Below are 22459 nucleotides of genomic sequence, written 5' to 3' on the forward strand. Positions count from 1 at the left end.
CCCCTGGACTGTGGGTCTGTTCTTGTGCCAGTACCAAATTGTCTTGATTACTGTGGCTTTGTAATAGAGCTTGAAGTAGGGAAGTGAGAACCCACTACTTTATTCTTCCTTCTCAGGATTGCTTTGGCTATTCAGGGTCTTTTGTGGTTCCGTATAAATTTTAGAACTATTTGTTCCCGTTCATCAAAGAATGCTGTTGGTATTTTGATAGGGATTGCATTGAATCTGTAGATTGCTTTAGACAGGATGCCATTTTGACAATATTAATTCCATGAGCACAGGATGTGTTTCCATTTATTGGTATCTTCTTTAATTTCTCTCATGAGTGTCTTGTAGTTTTCAGAGTATAAGTCTCTCTCTTCCTTGGTTAGGTTTATTCCTAGGTATTTTATTCTTTTTGATGCAATTGTGAATGGAATTGTTTTCCTGATTTCTCTCTCTGCTAGTTCATTGTTAGTGTATAGGAATGCCACAGATTTCTGTGTATTAATTTTGTATCCTGAAACTTTGCTGAATTCAGATATTAGTTCTAGTAGTTTTGGAGTGGATTCTTTGGGTTTTTTTTATGTACAATATCATGTCATCTGCAAACAGGGACAGTTTAACTTCTTCCTTGCCAATCTGGATGCCTTTTATTTCTTTGTGTTGTCTGATTGCCGTGGCTAGGACCTCCAGTACTATGTTGAATAGAAGTGGGGAGAGTGGCCATCCTTTTCTTGTTCCAAATCTTAAAGGAAAAGCTTTCAGCTTCTCACTGTTATGTATAATGTTGGCTGTGGGTTTGTCATATATGGCCTTTATTATGTTGAGGTACTTGCCCTCTATACCCATTTTGTTGAGAGTTTTTATCATGAATGGATGTTGAATTTTGTAAAGTGGTTTTTCAGTGTCTATGGAGATGATTATGTGGTTTTTGTCCCTCTTTTTGTTGATGTGGTGGATGATGTTGATGGATTTTTGAATGTTGTACCATCCTTGCATCCCTGTGATGAATCCCACTTGATCACAGTTTATGATCCTCTTGATGTATTTTTGAATTCAGTTTGCTAGTATTTTGTTGAGTATTTTTGCATCTATGTTCATCAGGGATATTGGTCTGTAGTGTTCTTTTTTTGTGGTGTCTTTTCCTGGTTTTGGTGTCAGAGTGATGCTGGCCTTGTAGAAAGAGTTTGGAAGTATTCCCTCCTCTTCTGTTTTTTGGAAAACTTTAAAGAGATTGGGTATTAGTTCTTCACTAAATGCTTGATAAAATTCAGCAGTGAATCCATCTGGCCCAGGAGTTTTGTTCTTAGGGATGTTTTTGATTACCAGTTCAATTTGATTTCTGGTAATTGGTCTGTTCAGATTTTCTGTTTCTTCCTTGGTCAGCCTTGGAAGGTTGGATTTTTCTAGAAAGTTGCCCATTTCTTCTAGGTTATCCAGTTTGTTAGCATATAATTTTTCATAGTATTCTCTAATAATTCTTTGTATTTCTGTGGTGTCCATAGTGATTTTTCCATTCTCATTTCTGATTTTGTTTATGTGTGTAGACTCTCTTTTTTTCTTGGTAAGTCTGGCTAGGGGTTTATCTATTTTGTTTATTTTCTCAAATAAGCAGCTCTTGCTTTCATTGATTCTTTCTATTGTTTTATTCTTCTCAATTTTATTTATTTCTGCTCTAATCTTTATTATGTCCCTCCTTCTACTGACTTTGGGCCTAATTTGTTCTTCTTTTTCTAGTTTCATTAATAGTGAGTTTAGACTGCTTATATGGGATTGTTCTTCTTTCTTGAGGTAGGCCTGTATTGCAATATACTTTCCTCTTGGCACAGTCTTGGCTGCATCCCACAGATTTTGCATTGTTGAATTATTGTTGTCATTTGTCTCCATATATTGTTTGATCTCTGTTTTTATTTGTTCATTGATCCATTGGTTATTTAGGAGCATGTTGTTAAGCCTCATGTGTTTGTGGGATTTTTCATTTTCCTTGTGTAATTTATTTCTAGTTTCAGACTTTTGTGATCTGTGAAACTGGTTGGTACAATTTCAATATTTTTGAATTTATGGAAGCTCTTTTTGTGGCCTAGTATGTGGTCTGTTGTGGAAAATGTTCCATTTGCACTTGAGAAAAATCTGTATCCTGTTGCTTTTGGGTGTAGAGTTCTGTAGATGTCTGTTATGTCCATCTGTTCTATTGTGTTGTGCAGTGCCTCTGTCTCCTTACTTATCTTCTGTCCGGTTGATCTGTCCTTCAGAGTGAGTGGAGTGTTGAAGTCTCCTAGAATGAATGCATTGCGTTCTATTTCCCCTTTTAATTCTGTTAGTATTTGTTTCACATATGTGGGTGCTCCTGTGTTGGGAGCATAGGTATTTATAATGGTTATATCTTCTTGTTGGATTGACCCCTTTATCATTATGTAATGTCCTTCTTTGTCTCATGTTACTTTCTGTGTTTTGAAGTCTATTTTGTCTAATACAAGTATTGCAACTCCTGCTTTTTTCTCTCTGTTAGTTGCATGAAATATCTTGGTTCCAGGCCCTTCTGCTTCATTGCATTAAATACATCATGCCACTCCATTCTGACATGTAAGGTTTCTGCTGAGAAGTCTGATGTTAGCCTGAGGGGCTTTCCTTTGTATGTGATCTTATTTCTTTCTCTGGCTGCTTTTAATAGTCTGTCCTTATCCTTGATCTTTGCCAATTTTATTACTATATGTCTTGCTGTTGTCTTCCTTGGGTCCCTTGTGTTGGGAGATCTGTGGATCTCCATGGCCTCAGATACTATCTCCTTCCCCAGACTGGGGAAGTTTTCAGCAACTACCTTCTCAAAGAGACTTTCTATCCATTTCTCTCTCTTCTTCTTCTTCTGGTATCCCTATAATGCGAATATTGTTCTGCTTGGATTGGTCACATAGTTCTCTCAATCTTCTTTCATTCTTAGAGATCCTTTTTTCTCTCTGTGCCTCAGCTTCTTTGTATTCCTCTTCTCCAGTTTCTATCTCATTTATTATCTCCTCCATTGTATCCAACCTGCTTTTAATACCCTCCATCATGCTCTTCAGTGATTGGATCTCTGACCTGTATTCATTCCTGAGTTCTTGGATATCTTTCCATACCTCCATTAGCATGTTGATGATTTTTATTTTGAACTCCCTTTCAGGAAGAATCGTAAGGTCCATGTCATTTAAATCTTTCTCCAGAATTATCTTAATTTTACTCTGGACCAGGTTCCTTTGGCATTTCATATTTGTATATGGGGTTCTCTAGTGTCCAGAAGCTCTACTCTGGAGCTGCTCAGCCCCTGAAGCAATGTCAGGGGTTGCAGGGAAGTGGTACTGGTGCCTGGGGATAGGAAAGAGCTGTTCCCCACCTCCTGGCTGCTGTGCCTGTCTCCACTGCCTTAACCAGTGAGCTGAGCACACAGGTATAAGCTTTCGTCCCAGAGCAGCCAGATACAGATCCCTGCTTTCCACAAGCGGCTGGAATCTCAGTCTCTCCAGGAATTCTGCCTGTATTAACTCTCCAATCCAGCAGTCATGCAAGTATCATGAAAGGACCACAAAATGTAGGTTTGTGCTTCCAGAGCAGATCTCCAGAACTAGGCACTCAGCAGTCCCACGCCTTCCACTCCCTCCCTGCTCTGTTTCTCTTCCTCCTGCCAGTGAGCTGGGGTGGGGGAAGGGCTTGCGTCCCGCCGAGCCACAGCTTTGGTACGTTACCCTGTTCCATGAGGTCTGCTCTTTTCTCCAGGTGTATGCAGTTTGGTGCTGTCCTTTTTCCTGTTGCTCTCAGGATTAGTTGTGCCAACTATATTTTCTAATTGTATCCAATTTTAGGAGGAAGCCTCTGTCTCTCCTCTCATGCCGCCATCTTTACCATTATCTGCTGGCTGCTTTAAATACCCTGTCCTTGTCTTTGATCTTTGCCATTTTAATTATTATATGTCTTGGTGTTGTTCTCCTTGCATCACTTGTGTTGGGAGGGAGTTCTGTGGGCTTCCATGGTCTGAGAGACTATTTCCTTCCCCAACTTGGGGTATTTTTCAGCAATTATTTCTTCAAAGACACTTTCTATCCCTTTTTCTCTCTCCTCTTCTTCTGTACCCCTATTATGTGAATATTGTTCCATTTGGATTGGTCACACAGTTCTCTTAATATTCTCTCATTCCTAGAAATCCTTTTATCTCTCTCTGCCTCAGCTTCTCTGTATTCCTCTTCTTTGATGTCTATTCCATTAATAGTCTCTTGCACCTCATCTAGTCTGCTCTTAAGTCCTTCCATTGCTTGTTTAATTTCTTTTATCTCCCTCCAGACTTCATCCCTTAGCTCTTGCATATTTCTCTGCAGGTCCATCAGCATGGTTGTGACTTTTATTTTGAATTCTTTTTCAGGAAGATTGGTTATATCTATCTCCCCAGGCCCTCTCTCTGGCGTTTGAGTGATTTTGGACTGGACCAGGTTCTTCTGCCTTTTCATGGTGATAGAAGTGATCACCAGCAAGTGGCGTGTGTGTCAGCTGGGAGAACAAAGTCCCTTCCTGCTTTTTAGTCACCTTGCCCTTCTCCACTGCCTGTGCCAGATAACTGTACAAAGGGAGTCATCTCTGGGTTAATCCACCGAGCTTCCATGGGCAGGGCGTCCCTCAGAATAGCTTAGGGAACTGGCAGGGATCACAGACAAGCTGTATGTGTTCTCCTGTGAGAACAGCACCCCTTCATGCCTTCCGGACTTTGCCCCAGCTTCCTATGCCTGTGCCAGGCAGCTGCGGGCCAGGGCAGCCTCTGGGTCTGGCCTGGTTAGCTGCACGCTGGAAGAAGACTCTGTGCAGTTGCTATGGGCGGGGCTGCTCCCAGGTGGTCTGTGGCAATGGCGGGTCAGCCGGTTTGCTTGCAGTACCAGCGGGGGGCAATGAACAGCAGGCTGTTTAGTGCTGTGAGGGACTTCAGAGCTGCGTTGCTACCCAGGGGATTAGGGCACCTAAAGTTCCTTAAAATTCCCAGCCTGCTAGGTTGAGTGTGCCAGGATGATTTTGTCCATCTGTTAAGCCCTTGTCCCTTTAAGACCTTTTAAGCTCCCATTTTTCCTTTGTCCCAGGGGAGCTGGCTGTGGGAACCTGTTTGCAGTCTTAGTCTCAGATTTTGCTTTACCGTTCCTCTAATATCCAGTACCCCATGCGATGTGTGTCTGTGCTCCCAGTGCAGATTACTAGGGCTGGTTATTTAGCAGTACTGTGCTTCCACTCTCTCCCCATTCTGACTCTTTTCCTCCCACTGGTGAGCTGGGTGGCAGGAGTGCTTGAGTCCTACCGAGTCACAGCTTTGTATCTTACCCTCTTCATGAGATGCTGAGTTCTCACATTTGTAGATGTAGCCTGACTGTTGTACTGTATCTTCTGGTCTTTCTTTTAGGAATGGTTGTGTTTGCTGTATTTTCAAAATATATATGGTTTTGGGTGGAGATTTCCACCGCCCTACTCATGCCACCATCTTGATAAATCTCTCTTTGTTTCTTTTTAAAAAAATGCTCATAAAAAGTGATTTAAGTGCAGTAGGAGGCAAATTTGACTCTTGTCACTTTACTCTAAACCCCTGGTTTTACAAAGGTGGACCCTCACCTTATACACACATATAAGTCCCCTGAAGAAACCTGAAGTTTCTGGGGTTCAGAAACCACTGCTTTGTCTTCCTTGGTCAGAAAGATGGCAATTTGAATGCTCTAGGTAGCAAGCATTTCTTTCTTTTCCTCAGTGTCCTGACTGGGATCTTACAGAGACAGCTCAGGATACCTTCTCTTTTCCTAAGACTAACTGTGCTCTGGTCCCTTGTGTGGGGAGATTTTCCACAGGGGCACTGTTAAGTTTTGTGGAATCTGAGCCTTTGCGCCTAAATGTGATGTGAGAAATGAGTCTCAGGAAGGTTTTCAGTTGCTAGACTCAGAGGAAATCCAAAACCCTGACAGATTTTAGCTCATGCCATAACAGATTCTGGGTACTGCCCAGAAGATGCTGCTGTTGGTCAGCTTGGAAATGGTGGAAAATGAGGCTCTGGGGTATCTCAATCACATGAGTTTCTACTCCCTGGGAAACAGGCAGGTGAACCCTAGAGCCCACAGCCATAAGAAAAATTATAGTTTGTCTTTGAGGTTCTTGGAAGGAGAAGACTCCCCTGGATTGACAGTGTTGGATGGTATGTCCAGGTTATGTAGTGCAAGCAAAAATATGGACAATATGGGAAAATTTCAGAGGAACTTGGAATCCTCTTACTCAGAGGAAAATCCCTGCAGTATTTCACTTTTGATCCATCTAGGCTTCTATGTATACATGTGTTTGTCACAGACTTTGTGTCACTCTATGTGTTGTTTTGCAATCTTTCTTTTTTCTCCTAACACAATCTGATGTGAGCATATTTTGGTCATTATACATTCTTCTACAATAGATTTTTTAATGACTATGTAATAGACCATTTCAATGTATCATCATTTTTTAAAGAATTTCCTATTTAGGTTTTTCCTCTGTTATAAGCAACATATATCATTTTACACTAAACATGGCACAATCCTGATTATTTTCTTAGTTCTCAAAATGTAACCACTGGATCAAAATGTATAATCATTTTAATATGCTTTGCTTTACCACTTAAAGAACACTTGTAGTAATTTCACTTTCATCATCTGAGTATTCTAATATCCAGTTCACCTAACTCTTGAATTTAGGTTAAATAAATAAGCCATAATTTTATCATTTCTATTTTTTCATCCTTCAATCTGCAAGGGATTTTTAAAGGTCACTTGCTTATCACTAGAATTTAGAGTGTAGCATCTAATCATCTTACAAACATTTTATTTATCCTTCAAAAAAGAAGAGGTTTCCAAGAGTTTTTCTAATATTTTTGTTTTTTTTAAAGAGGAGCTTGCTAATCCAGGTCAAATTTATTTTAATGTTCTCATAAGGTAAAAATTTGGCTTTTTTTCTTCAAGCTGGATAGAGAATATTCTGAAATTTTTTGATATAGGTTCCATTTTCCACTGATTTAAAGTCCTCTCTCCCATTATGAATATCAACTTCCCATATATACTTGGAAATACATATATATTTTGGGATACTCTAGTGTCTTTAGTTGATCAATTTGACGTATTCTGTGCCAGGACTTACTGTTTATTATGACTATATGTTAAGTTTTTATTATCTGGTAAGGGAGATCCCTGCACAGTAATATTTTTCAAAATTCTCTTATTTATTCCTGGACATTAATTATTCTAAATGTACTTTAAAAGCATCTTGACTTCTTTAAAAATTCATTTTGTTTCTAATCGAACACACACATGACACACAAGGTTTGTGGTTATAGGGATACTAAAAGTTCCCCAAAGAGACATTCGAATAAGACTCTAGTTTTTAGCAAGATTTATAGCTGTATAACATAATGTATATTAAGTATATCTATAAGTACAATATAGATATATTAGTTTATTCCTCTATCTTTGTTTTTTCTTATGTACTATTTTTCACTATTTTGAATGGGATATTTTGCTTCAGTCTATTTTCAAATGAATGTTGTAGATTGAGATTAAAGATTTTAGTTTTTGTACATTTATCTTACAGCCCTCCACTTTTTCAAATTTTCTTATTAATTGTCATTAAAAAATGTAATATAGTCACAGGTGTTCTAGGTATATAATGAAGTTACATGCAAAGAAATATATTTCTATCTCTTTGTTTTTAACATTTATACCAATTATTTTATTTGGTTACTTTATTTCATTATTTGAACTTTCAAACACTGTGGCAATTTATCGAAGTATTTGGTAAAATAGAGTGGTAATGGAGTAGAAGAGATTCTCTTAAGCAAGACAAAGAACCATAAAGTAGGCTTGTCAGACTACATATGTATTTAAAACTTTTGTATAAACAAATGATAAACTAGGAAAATATTTATAACAAGGATTAATAATATATTTAATAATTCTAATATGTGTAGTACTCCAGGAAATGAGAATGAAAATGAATAAGAAAGGTTTTTTAAAAGGTATATGGACAGACAATTCTTGAAAAAAGAAAAGCACAAGACAATTAGCAAATGAAGACTTTTTCAACTTCAGAATTATTAGAGAAATACTAATAAAACAATGAGATACCATTTCTCACCTATTAACCCAATAAAAACTGTCATGAGTGACAACTTCCTGTATTTGAGAGGAGGAGGATAAACTGGCACTCTCATATGATATTGGTCACAATATGAATTCTTTCAACATTTTCTTAGAAAGTAAACAGGCATGTAACTCCTTTGACCAAAATTCATATGAGCAAATTCTTTCCTATTTTGTAACAATGTGCATTTGAAGATATTTTTTATATTGACCAAAAAATTAATCAAATTCCCTGGAAACTACCTGAATACACACCAATAGGAAAATAGTTGAGTGAAATATGATACATCCATACTAAGGAATATTAGGCAGCTATCATTAATGGTATTACATGTAATGATCTGCAGGGAAGATTATGTTACATTAAGTGAAAAAAATCAAAGTACAAAGAAATATGTAGAGTATGATCTTTTCTGTGAAAACAAATATATAGTATATTGTTATGTATATTTCATGTGCTTTAGGCTGAGTTACTCTTTTTAATTTTAAAAACACCAATTGAATAAAATGTAAAAGACATTATAGAGTATTTGAAAAACAATGGTATATGTTTTCTTTAGGATATCATTAATTTCCTAACAGTCTTTGCCAAACAGAAATTTCTTTTTTTTAAACTCTGGTAAAATATACACGGTATATTTAAATATATAATTCAGTGGCAGTAAGTTTATTTGCATCATTATTCAGTGATCACCACTATCCATATCCAGAACTTTTTCATCATCCCAAAAAGAAACACTGTGCTAATCAAACAATAATTCCTATTCCTCCCTCTCTGAAATCTTGATAACTACCATTCTCCTCTATCTCTATAAATCTGACTATTCTAGGAAAATCATATAAGCAGAGTCATACAATATTGTCCTTTTGTGACTGGTGTATTTCACGTGGCTCGATGTCCTCATGGTTCAACCATATTGTAGCATGTGCTAGAATTTCACATCTTTTTAAAGGCTGAATAATATACAACTGTATGTACAGACCATATTTTGTTTATCCATTCATCCATCAATGGACTCTTGGGTTGCTTACACCTTTCAGGTATTGTGGATAATGCTGCTATGAATATAAGTGTGAAAATGGGATATTTTTAATTTAGCTTTTTACTCTTGTCTTCAAGGGAGTTAGTTAGTACCAACACATGGGAATTCTTTGGACCACAGAGCTTATATTCCATTTGAGTATTCAATCCAGAGTGAAGATGCAGATCATTGTTGAATAGCACTTCCTTATCACCTATGGTTTACCTAATAGTTTACCTTTGGTTTTTTTACATTCTCTGTCTTAAATAATGCTAAACACTCTACAATTTTGACAAAAAGTCCTGTAATTGTATCCACCCAAGTGCTTCCTATACAGAAGACACCAGTGTTTGGTCACATCTGCATAGCTGCAACTAAATGATATTGCATCAAATACTTTTGATTAGTATACATGGTAATTACCACAGTGGTCCAATCTCCACCTATACTGGGACTGAATCCATTTGTCCATTTTGGGTTGACTGAACAGCTATGTATTAAGTCAGCACATGGCTTTGTACCAGTGTGTAATCTAACTTCAAACAGAATCAAGGTGGTGTCTTATTAACAATCTTGTATGAATTTCAAAAATACAATTAGAGAGCAAGCATCAATCTTCACTGTATAATCAGAAAAACTACCCAATGTCCCAATGCCCAAAGCCTGGGTGTTTTCAAGCAAGCCAGATGCATATGAACCTGATGCATACAGCCCATGCTTAGGGCTGAGCCCTCCTCTCGCTGACTGCTCTGGCTCTGACACCCAGGAAATGAGACGTGTTCAGCAGATGAGCTCCCGAGAAGCTGTGAATAAAATGGACCTTTCTTAATCCAGCCTTCAGATGTGTCGGGGAGCTCATGATTTAAGAGAATTTTGAAATACAGAACTAGCATGTGACCTGGTGATTCCTCTCTTAAGTATATATGTCCAAAAGAACTGAAAGCAGGGACACAAACAGATATTTGTGCACCCATGTTCACAGCAGCATATTGTCAGAAGTGGAAAACAACCCCAGTGTCCACCAACAAATGAGTGGACGATTGAAATGTGGTACACACGCACAATGGGATGTTATTCAGCTTTAAAAGGAATGAAATTTTGATATACACTACAACATGACCTTGAGAACATGCTTAATGAAATAAGCTACACACAGAAGATTATTGCAGTGATCCCATTTATATGAGATCCCTAAAACAGGCAAATTTATAGAGACAGCAGAATAGAGGCTCTCTGGAAGAGGGGTTATTATTTAACTGATACAGAGGCTTTGTTGATAATAGATGGTGGTAGTGGTTTTGGGTATAGATGGTGATGATGCTTACACAACACTGTGAATGTATTGAATGCCACTGAATTGTACACTTACAAATGACTAAAATGGCAAATGTTACATTCTGTATATTCATCATCATAACTTAAAAAAATCTATCTTCTTGGTATAAAATAGCTCTTTCACATAATGATATTTAATAAAAGAGTCAGTGTGTCTGGGATCAGTTGACTGCTTTTGATTGATCACTTTTGGTTTGCAGGCTGCTGGCTCTCAAATTGGGATGATGGTTAATTCCTTCACTAACATCAGTGTGGCCATGATCATCGCCTTCTTCTTTAGCTGGAAGCTAAGCCTCGTCATCGTGTGCTTCTTTCCCTTCTTGGCTTTATCAGGAGTCGCACAGACCAAAATGCTGACAGGCTTCGCCACTCAGGACAGGCAGGCTCTGGAGATGGCGGGACAGGTGATCCTATAACCCTGATTTCCAGACTGCTTGCAGCGGGGTGGCTGTTAAACAGACTGTTAATGAATGAGTAGCACAAAGAGCTTAGGGAAGCTGTTAGCTTAACACATTGGTGGTCAGGAAGGAGACCTCCCACTCGCCCTTTTCACATGTGCCTCTGCCCGAGAGCTGGCGCGAAACTCTGACATGAGTTTGGGCAAGCACGGGGGCTTTACGTTCCACTTTCTCTCCAGTGGTTGTTTTTTCCTCATCCCAATTTGGTGTATTCTCATTTGAAAGAGTGGGTAGTTCTGTTTACTGTCTGTCTGGTTTTCAGCCAGTGATTTCCCCAGGTTGTGTCTCACAGAGAGGAGCTGTCATCCTTTTAATGGCACACACTTTTAATTTTCACACTTCAGTGTCTGCTAGACTTGTAGCAAATACCCTCCCAAATAGAGCCATAAGAGACAGCTTAGATCTGAAATGTATGATTCTGGCTATATACTTTGAAAAGTGTGTTCTGATTAATACCTGGTTATCAAGAGATGGTGACATAGACATTGATCAGATGGTGCATTATTATAAGAAATAATGAATGCATACATATACACACCCTATTCTTCTAACGAATTTACTCTAATCTAGGTTTTGTTTCCTATAAGAAAGGGAGTGTACGCATTGCCCAAGGAGGCAGAAGCCAAAAGAATTTTGGGGGCCAATGGTAGAAAGGCCCCCTTTGTGCCTATTTCAGGATAGGACTAATTCCGAATTCAGTGATTATTTACCTTAGAGTATGGATTAAAACAAATACATGTTCATAGTATGGACTAAAAGATAAACTTTATACTTAGTTTTAATTTATCTTATACAATATTTGGTCAGATTAATTTTTTAAGAAAATGGAATCTAATCTTTTAACTTGATATTATTAAATATCTCTTGTCTCAGAGGACATCTAGAGATAGTATTTTAGACATTTCAAATGAATTAACAAAGAAACTCAAAAGAGTTCAGTGATAATCACATGTACATTTCTTTCCTTTCTTCTGCAACAAGTGGAGGAAAAAAAAACATGTTAGTGTGAAGTAGAGCTTGAGTTTAACTGACTCATAGTCCAGCTGAGTTGATCTCCAGCAAGTTCTTTGTGTTCTCAGATGATGCCTCCATCTCTGCACCACATTCTGCCATTTTCACCCCGTTTAATCCATGAAGCAGCTGAAATGTCATGAGAGTAGTTATTTCTGCTCTTTTTTCTTAAAGACTCTTTTCATTCTTCAGATCACAAATGAAGCGCTCAGTAATATCCGCACTGTTGCTGGAATTGGAAAGGAGAGGCAATTTATTGAAGCATTTGAGACTGAACTGGAGAAGCCATTCAAGACAGCCATTCAAAAAGCGAATGTTTATGGATTCTGCTTTGGTTTTTCCCAATGCATAGTGTTCGTTGCTAATTCTGCTTCCTACAGATACGGAGGTCACTTGATCCCCAGTGAGGGACTCCACTTCAGCTATGTGTTCAGGTGAGGACCATCTGGCCAAGGTCATAATGTTGTCAGGCAATCCAAACTGGAGAGATCTCCCTGCATGCTTGGTGAGATCTTAGCCTGGGAGAGAGTTCTTGACTCTGACTGAGAAAAAATTCATGAACAAGTTGGACAAGTGTAGGTGAGGAAGGAACTCATTAAAGTGAGAGAGAAAAGAATGGCAGCAGCCATGCAGGCTGCAGAGAGCAAAGACCAGAGGGAGGAAAGCAAAGTTCATTGAACAGCTGCTCAGCATGGGGCAAACCCCTTGCCAACACCTGAAGCCAGCATTGCCTGGCATCCAGCGTCTGCTTGAATTTGCACAGCATGGGAACTAAGCCCCTACCACCCAGGATGGGAGAGCCATAGAGTACTGGATGGAGTGAGATTATGTTGTGAGAACTTCCCAAAGCAAAGAAAGGAGATTTTCAGGCAGACCACTAAAGAGCAAGTTTGTACAGCTCCAGTTCTGTCCAGGTCCCCCACGTGATGGGAACTTGCAAGCCCAGATCAGAGATCTCAGTAACCCTTCCCTACTTGTCTGAAGATGAACAGAGTGAAGACTGGTACTTAAATCTAGAAGACTGAATGAAATTGCAAAGTAACAAAGACACTTACACTGGGAATAGTGGTTTCTTATTAACTTCCCAAGAAGCTTGGATGAGTGCAGAAACAAAATGCAGTAAGTTGAGCAGCAAGAAAGCTTTATTTAAGGCAAAGTGCACACTTGGAGAAAGGGCAGTGCAGGCAGCTTCAGAGAGGAGGTGGACTTAAAAGCTTAGGATTCATGTCTTTTAAAGATTTCAAGAATGGAGTAATGGGAGTGTAGGCTTGATCTGTAGTCTCATGATGTCTCTCTCCAGTGAGAGACATTATGTCACCATCCACAGTCAGTCCTCTAGATGTTCTGTAAGATAAACTTAACACAAAGAATTTGTTTATCCTGTTCATCTCCAAGATAATGGTGACCCTCAAGCAGAGGGGATGTGTCATTTAGGACTGCTTGCTCTGCCTTAGGACAGGGTCATTTGTTCGCTGTTTACCATAGAATATGTCAGGAATCTTACTTCCTAACTTCCGGGTTTTTAAAATGGAATCTTAGCCTTAAGATGGGGTCCCTCCTGTTCTTACTAGACTGTTTCTATCTTAGCCTTTTCTATTCTAGGCAAGAAAGTTAATCATCACACTGTCCCTTGTCCCTGCCCTGCCTCAATAAAAGATCTGCACATTTTAGGGAGAAACAGCTTGGTTCTGTAAGATAGCTTTTGCTGCTTAACAACCATGTCAAATTTGGTGTTTTAAACAACTGGACCTTATTACTTCTCAAGATGCTGTGGGTTGCTGGGGTGGAAATTCTTCTGGACTGGGCTGATTCTGTCAGGCTTCTGAATGGGCTTTGTCTCCAGGTGGCCTCTCCAGCAGGTTGCTTTCACCACATTAGGGTTCCAAGCACAACAAAAGAGAGTGAGTCCCACTATGCAAGCACTTTTCAAGTCTCTGTGAGTACATCACATTTTCTAATATCTCTTTGGCCAAAGAAAGTGATACAACCAAGCCCAAATTTAAAGAACAGAGAAATGGAATCCATCTTATGATAAGATTCTGTCTGAAATGTTTCTCCTTTACTCTCACATTCACAACACTTCTGACACCTGATGGATGTCCTACAATTCAACTTAATCTGACCCCATCTACCTAGAGATAGCATTGGAGCCCACTGGTTAAGAGCCCAGTAATTCATGATTGTCCATCCTACCCCCTCAAACCCCTAGAATGCCCTACACTAGAGTTGTGGGGGAACGGGCCTGAAAGTTGCACTCCTCTAATCCTGTGGCTGCCTCCCTGGCAGCCAGCCCCCATCCTTAGGAGACCTAAGGGCTTTCCAAAAGTCACTTAATTAACATAACAAAAGACACCTTGATTGCATTCAACATTTAGGAAATTTCAAGGGTTAAGAGCTCTATGCCAGAAATGGGGACCAAAGACCAAATACATGCTTTTTACCACAAATCATGATATCTCAGAGGACTAAAAAGTCACACTGTCGAGGGCTGCATACAGAGTAACAGGATGAAGTGACTATTTGCACAGTCTGCAATCTCATGCCTTGCATAAGATGGTTCAGACAACTACCTTATTTAAACTCTACTTTTGCCAAGAGGAAATGTTCCCAGCTGATCCCTCCTATGTAGAGCAAAGGCTAGCACAAGGGAGTCATGTTCCTTTCTCAGAGCTAGAGACTGCTCTTCTAATAAGACCAGCTTTGAGTTTAATCTGTCACATTTTCGGAGGTGAGAGCTTAAGGGTGTCAGCGGACCAAGGGACTGGGTCCACATGTATACATGTTTGGTGGGAGATGGTGGATGTTAGATGGCTGAGGGAAAGCCAGTCTGAGAAACCTTGAAAGGCCTTAGGAAAAATGGCCCCAAGAGAAACCTCTTCTGTATTTGTTCTCAAGTCATGAGTCCTCTCTTCTTGCCTTATCTCTTATAGAAATTAAGAAATTTTTTCTCCTGCCCTACTATACCCACCCCAGTCAGAAATTTATTTTCTCAAAATTTGCATGTTTAATGTTACTAATACAAACCAGAAATCACAAACTATTGACTTGTTTAGTTTATGCAAGATTTTTGAAGAATTGTCTGTCAAGATTCTAGAAAATTCCCAACTTTGGGCTTCTTTTTAAACATGGAAAGATCACCTTCCACTATTTCCCATTTTATTCCAGGAGGTTTCCTTGCTTTAAGCTTGATATTACTGGACCCCCAAAGACCAGATTCTTGAGTTTCAATGTTAGAGAGAAGAACACTGAATTCAAAAGAAAGCAAACAAGCAGAGTTGATTACAGATACCTTGTATAAGAGGGACCTACAGAAAGAGAGAAATCAGGCCCACTGGAAAGGGGATGCTGTGGCATTTATAAAGGCAGTGTTTGAGGGCCCAGGGGTTTGGAGGTATGACAATGATTGGTCTTTGTTGATGGTTTCATGCCACTGTCTCCTGGTAAGGCACTACTTTGATGTTTAACAGACATCAGTTTATAAACTCACAGTTTGTTAATCAAAAGATTTTTTTTGATGCCCTAGAATAGAGAATCTAAGAAATAAATAACATTAAAAAATCACAGGTCAGGTTAACCTAAAACTTGTGCTTGACCAGTTGCTATGCTAAGATTACATTTTTCAGTTGGGCACACATCCTGAGATGGAGGCTCATTCCAAAATGGTGTCCCCCTTGCTCATCCCTGCCTTCACTGGGTTCCAGGAGGTGTTTGGGTTTGCAAGTCTGGCCTAAAACAATTTCTGCTTATAAGCTGAGCAATAAAACACACAAAGACAGGTCTCCCACCACCTCTGAAGCAGACCCTCTGGGTCATGGTGGTGTAGATGGACAGTTCAGGAGGGTGTCCCTCACGTCATAGTCTATAGAGCAACAGAGCCATCTCTCACCATGTTTATCATTCATTCATTCACTCATTGCTCATTAATTATGCACATGTTGGATATAGAAGCTGGGACAAGTAGGATGCAGGCAATTGTATCTTCTCATGCTGTCTGCAGCATGAATTACAAGCATGCTTGGTACAGAATTAATGCTTATATCACCAGTCATTATCTTTTATGCACATATCATAGGTTCAGAGAATGTTAGCCCATAAAAATTCAACCCAGTCAAGTGATCTTTCAAGCCCTCCTTCTTTTTTTTTTTCCAAGAAGCCTTTTTTTCTCAAAGTTTTAAAAAGAGGCTGTTATAGTTGAAGTAGGGATTGGAGGTCTGAGCCCCTTTGTTCAGTTCTTCCCTCACCCTTTTTTCATAGAACACATTTGTAAACTGCTTATCTCTCCAACCCATATTCCTAGACAAGTCTAGTGTGACCTGCACAAAGGCACTCAGTTCTTCCCTTAGCAGAACCAGAGCTAGACCCACAAATTCCAGCCTCTGGGCCATCATACCAACCATACCACACACCTCTCTACCCTGGTGTCTGTCGATTGCAGGGTGATCTCTTCAGTTGTGCTGAGTGCAACAGCTCTTGGAAGAGCATCCTCTTACACTCCAAGTTATGCCAAAGCCAAAATATCAGCTGCACGCTTTTTTCAACTGCTGGATCGACAACCGCCAATCAATGTATATGGTAGTGCAGGAGAAAAATGGGTAAGTACTGAAGTGCGGTGATGAGGGCAGCAGGGGAGGGTTGTGCTTGTGTGTGTGTGTGTGTGTGTTTGCAGAACAGCCACTGGGGCTGGTCATATAAGATTACTTACCTTCTAAATTCCTGCAGGGTCCATTCATATGCACTCAGAATGGACAGACAGATTTGTAAGTATAAAGGAATGAAGTAAATTAAAAATTAGCTATAAAATTATTCATTAAAAATTGTTCATAAACCTGGTATTTGAGTAAGGCAACAGTACCCAAAGAATGCTAAATTCCTGTAATATGAAAACACACCCCCGGGGCAGCCCAAGCCAGGCCACGCCCACAGCAACAGCGGAGATAGACTCCATAGCAGCTGGGCAGGAAGCTGAAAACACACCCAGTTCCAGAATGAATTAAATTTGATGTCTTTTGAGATCTACCCAACCAACAAGTTCTGCTGTAGAATGTAGAAAAACTGGTTCTTCCTGTCCAGTAACATTGTTAATTCATGTTTACCTAGGTTCAAATTTTAGCTCATGTGGACTCCCAGAAAATTAATTTTATCCCAACAAAATATCTTTTCTTCTAATTGTTAGTCTCCACAGGTGTTTTTTTAACCTACTGTAAGTCCAGGGAAAGGAAATCCCGGGGCAAAATACCTCTAAAAACCAAAATCAGTCAAAGGGAGAAATAAAGTTTAAAACCCATTTATTGCTCACAAACTGCAGTCCCAGGCCGTCTTTCTTCTCCTGCTCAAGCAGCCACAACCCCGGCCCTCCCCCTCACCTCTCAGGTACAGATAAGTCCTCTGTTGCCCAGGTAATACCCATTGATACAGAGATGAACTTCTCCACCCCTGAGGAAAGATGCAAATGCACTAAAGCCATACTTCTTTCCACCTCTGAACACCTATTGATTTGCAGATGTACCAAAGCCAGGCGAGATATTCTGGAAATACTACAATTTTACCCACAATCCACCCCTACAGAACTCACATTACAATTTACTCGATCCCCCTCTTCCGACCAATCTAGTAACATGCAATAGCAACAGCAATAAAATCTTGATAATCCTCAAGCCAGAGAATTCAGCCTATGCAGATTAAGTAAAAGTACTTCACAGTGCAATCTCTCACTAAGCACAAAATACGTTTCTACACTTGTTTACTCATTCCTAACAATCATGCTAGATTGCTCACAGAACTTTTACCAAAATTGGACAAAGTCAAGCCTCTTTAAACATTATTTTCTTGACAACAGCAACACAATCATAATTCTTAAGCCAGAAGATTCAGCTAGGTTACTTTACAGCACAATCTCTCTCTAAGCACAAAAATACGTTTCTATACTTGTTTATTCATTCCTAACAATCATGCTACATTGCTCACAAAACTTTTACCAAACATTAGACAAAGTCAAGCCTCTGTTTAAACATTATTTTCTTGACAACAGCAACACAATCATAATTCTCAAGCCAGAGGATTCAGCTAGGTTTAAAGTCCCATGCAGATTAAGTCCAAAGCTCCTCCATTCCAGCCATCACACTGCAGCTGCAGCCAGGGGGTGCATCCAGGACACAAAGACCGTAGTAGCAAATAACCATGATTGTCAGGGGCCAATTTGCTGTTATTACAGGAATACACAGAAGGCCAGCTTCCAGGCCTTTTCCCCAAGCTCGCAGAAGAGCCAGCCATCGCCGATCCTGTGTTGAAATGTCCAGGGCCATGTCCATTTTACTCCTAATTGCTGCACCCATCCTTGCAATACACGTCCAATAAAGTGGGTACCTCAATCGCTCTCAGTAACCGACGACTGACCATAGGTTGCAGAGAGATGCTCTAGGCCCCTCTTGGTGGTTTGCTGATCTACACAACGTGCAGGGCACTCCTTCCGGGCTCGGCTGACTTCTGCAAAGGTGAAAGGCAAGCCACACAGATGGGTCCACATTGTCTTTTGAGGTGTCTGTGCCACGCCACTCCTTGGCCTTTGGGTCCAGTCTCGCCCCCACCCCACGATGGGATAGGAGGTTATTACCTTGGTCGGGGCTGTTCCAGCGATGGGCTCTGTAGCCATCAAGGCGTGGTACACAGCAGCCAGTTGCTTCCAGGTGACCCGGACCTCTGCTCCTTTCCATGGTTGTGGCCAGGCTCTGGCCAGCAGCAAGAGCAGCAGCAGTGGCAGAAGCAGTAGCAGCCTTAGGCTTGGGCCACCGGCTGGGGTTGGCGTGGCCAGCAGCGGTGGTGGCGCCTCCGTGACCACATGAGTGTAGACACATGTCCCTCGGCGCGAGCGTTACTTCTCCCCATCATTTCTAGGCGCGGCCCTCCCAAAGGTCGCACCCATTATGCCAGGTTTTGGGTTCACAGGAACCCTGCCGACTGTGCCAATTGCAAGTCCGGGTAAAGGAAATCCCGGGGCAAAATATCTCTAAAAACCAAAATCAGGCAAAGGGAGAAATAAAGTTTAAAACCCGCTTATTGCTCACAAACTGCAGTCCGAGGCCATCTTTCTTTTCCTGCTCAAGCAGCCACAACACCAGCCCTCCCCCTCATCTCTCAGGTACAGATAAACCCTCTGTTGCCCAGGTAATCACCCATTGATATGGAGATGAACTTCTCCACCCCTGAGGAAAGATGCAAATGCACTAAAGCCATACTTCTTTCCACCTCTGAAGCCTGTTGATATGCAGATGTACCAAAGCCAGGCGAGATATTCTGGAAATACTACAATTTTACCCACACCTTCCCTGCCTATTTTTTAATATTCCAGTATGTGCAAGAGAGCTGAACAAAACTACACTGCAGTAAAGCTAAACTAAACTCAGAAATCATTTTAAATTGGTCAAATGACTTGTTTCTCCTTCATAAGTAGGAAGTTCATAAGTAACTTCCTAAGTCATTTCAAGTATAATGCTATTTTAAGTCTTTGGGGGAGCAGAGCTGTAAGGGTTAACTGTTACAGGCTTCTGTGATATAATCATATCTTCTATCTATTCTCTTCCATTCAGAATGTCAAAGAATGAATTACAAGGAAATCCCCTCAGGTCAGAATGGGAATAAGAGCAAATATCTTTCATGTCACTGCTAAAGCCTCCATTTATTCTATCCTGCTAAAATAGGGAAGAATTGCATGTCTTTATACTTTGATTTTGACAGCATGGTGTTGAAGGTATTTTAAGCAGGGATTTAAAACTCACATCTAGGTGCATTTTCAATATTCCAGATTCTAGTATGAGCATATATAATTCCAATCTTCCACAGGACAACTTCCAGGGGCAGATTGATTTTGTTGACTGTAAATTTACATATCCTTCTCGACCTGATATGCAAGTTCTGAATGGTTTCTCAGTGTCAGTTAGTCCAGGACAAACACTGGCATTTGTTGGAAGCAGTGGATGTGGCAAAAGCACCAGTATTCAGCTGTTGGAACGTTTCTATGATCCTGACCAAGGGAAGGTGGTAAGCAATGCAAATGTTTTTGAGAGTTTTGCCTTCTACAGAATACCTCCAACCCCTCGAAGTGGTCTTCAAGATTCTGTCTTACCAGACTCACTCTAAGGTGCTTGCCTTACTTGCCCCTATGGATATTTTCCAGTTCCTGTTTTTTGCTGGTTGACCTGATTCTACCTCATAGTTTTACCTCATCATATTCTTCCCTGCTCCATATGGCCTGCTGGCCAGTTAGGCAAAGAGAACCAGACACACTGCAAAGCTGGAGATGAGTATTTAACAGAAGCATTCACTTACCTGTAAATGAAGCAGAAAGTGCAGACTAATCAGGCAACTAATGACTGCCAATGGAAAAATTGGGGGTGGTAAGGAACACAATGATAAATGAGCAAGGAAGGGGATTTACTATGAAAAACCTGAGACAGTCCTGGTTCAAGAAGCTTAAGTTTAGATGATAAAAGGAACCCAGGCTGGTAGTCATGAGCCATAAAGCTTTGGCAAGAATATTTGAAAAATTGGTGGGTTACTTTATTGCTTATTTTCTTTCTCTTTTCTTTCCTTCTTCTTGTCTTTCTTTCCAAATAATATATGCACAGGAGTACAAAATAAAATATGAAGGATTTGTAACAAAAAGCAACCCCCATTGCACCCTTTCTATGATCCCCAGTGGCTCAAAGGCCACTATTTTTATAATTAAGGTATCATTGATACACAATCTTATGAAGGTTTCACATGAGCAACATTGTGGTTACTGCATTTCCCCCATTATTAAGTCCCACCACGTACCCCATTATAGGCACTGTTAATCATTGTAATAAGGTGCTACAGAGTCACTACTTGTCCTCTCTGTGCTATACTTCCTGCACTGTGCCCTTCCCCCCATATTATGTGTGTTAATCATAATGCCCCTTAATCCTATTCTCCCTCCCTTCCCACCCACCTTCCCACACCCCTCCCCTTTGGTAAATGCTAGTCCATTCTTGGCTTCTGTGAGTCTGCTGCTGTTTTGTTCCTTCTGTTTTTGCTTTGTTGTTATACTCCACAAATGAGTGAAATCATTTGGTACTTGTCTTTCTCTGCCTGGCTTATTTCACCGAGCATAATACCCTCTAGCTCCATCCATGTTGTTGCAAATGGTAGGATTTGTTTTCTTCTTATGGCTGAATAATATTCCATTGTGTATATGTACCGCATCTTCTTTATCCATTCATCTACTGATGGACACTTAGGTTGCATCCCTATCTTGGCTACTGTAAGTAGTACTGTGATAAACATAGGGATGTATATGTCTTTTTAAATCTGTGATCCTGTTTTTTTAAGGTAAATTCCTAGGAGTGGAATTCCTGGGTCAAATGGTATTTCTATTTTTAGTTTTTTGAGGAACCTTCATATTGCTTTCCACAATGGTTGAACTAGTTAACATTCCCACCAGCAGTGTAGGAGGGTTACCATTCTCTGCATCCATGCCAGCATTTGTTTTTGCTTGTCTTTTGCATCAAAGTCCACTATTTTTAACCACCTAATGTTTTTAGATCTTCCAATGATTATTTTAATGTCTCTAAACATAGGTTTATGCTGCTGTTTCACAATTTAACAAATTTAGACTTCCTGTTGACTTACTCTCAAGAAATGGAAATTGAGCTTACCCTCCCCCTCCTTTTACCCATCTCCTTCCAATATTGATATACCACTTCAGAAAATTTCTCCATTTGTAAATTTAACTAATACACCTCTCTTTTCTTTTCCAGCACCTTAGATAACATCTCTGAATTCTTACTTTCTAAGATGATAGTATTAACAATTATACCTTTATTTTTACCGCTTATTCCCTCCTTTTATATCTCAATTCCTAATAGCTATATTTTTATAGTATCAAAAATACAAAATGCTCAAATTCTGTTTATAACATTTATTGTCTTTCATGCTTTCACTCTAGGCTGATTCTAAAAGTTGAAAATCAATTAGCAACTTTTATTATGTTATGTAAGTATTGTTTATCCTGAGGTGAAATAGTGAGGTACATTAACATTACATTTTCTTTCTTGATTGTTTTTCTGAAAGGCTTTTTTTTCTTGTATTCACTTACTTTATAAAATCTTTATGTTCTTCCAGTGTCTCTATCTTCCTACCTATTCTGAGAGACCTGCTTTTTCCCCTCATTTCTGCCACTACCTGGAAGAATTACATCCTGCACCTGCTGAACAAGTTGTCATCCTGTGAGTTTCCTGCAATGTTTTCTTGGATTTAGGTCCATTATTTCCTAGTTTCCGTATTTTCTTCTCTTGGGTTTTGCTTCCATTTTGTTGGAGTGCATAATAAGGAAATAGTTTTCTAAGAAATGATTCAGAGGTACAGGTCTGAGAATGTTTTATTCTGTTCCAACTTGATGATTGTTTAATTCCAATATTTTTTGAAAGGCCTTTCTGATTTCCCTGACTAGTATAGTCTTCGTTGCAATGAGGTTAGATAACATTATTAAGAG

General features: G+C 39.8%; 1 protein-coding gene across 10 annotated transcripts in view; it reads left to right on the plus strand.

Moving 5' to 3' along the window:
- Nucleotides 1–22459, plus strand: part of ABCB11 (ATP binding cassette subfamily B member 11) — a 206389-nt gene that overhangs the window by 178455 nt on the left and 5475 nt on the right. For all 10 annotated transcript variants that reach the window (XM_057503940.1, XM_057503944.1, XM_057503941.1 and 7 more), the window contains 4 exons: nt 10684–10887; nt 12145–12386; nt 16388–16544; nt 19789–19986. In XM_057503940.1, coding sequence (XP_057359923.1) covers nt 10684–10887; nt 12145–12386; nt 16388–16544; nt 19789–19986 — 801 coding nt within the window. The remainder of the gene's footprint in view (nt 1–10683; nt 10888–12144; nt 12387–16387; nt 16545–19788; nt 19987–22459) is intronic.

This window comes from Manis pentadactyla, chromosome 6 (assembly GCF_030020395.1).
Source record: "Manis pentadactyla isolate mManPen7 chromosome 6, mManPen7.hap1, whole genome shotgun sequence".
NCBI lineage: Eukaryota > Metazoa > Chordata > Mammalia > Pholidota > Manidae > Manis > Manis pentadactyla.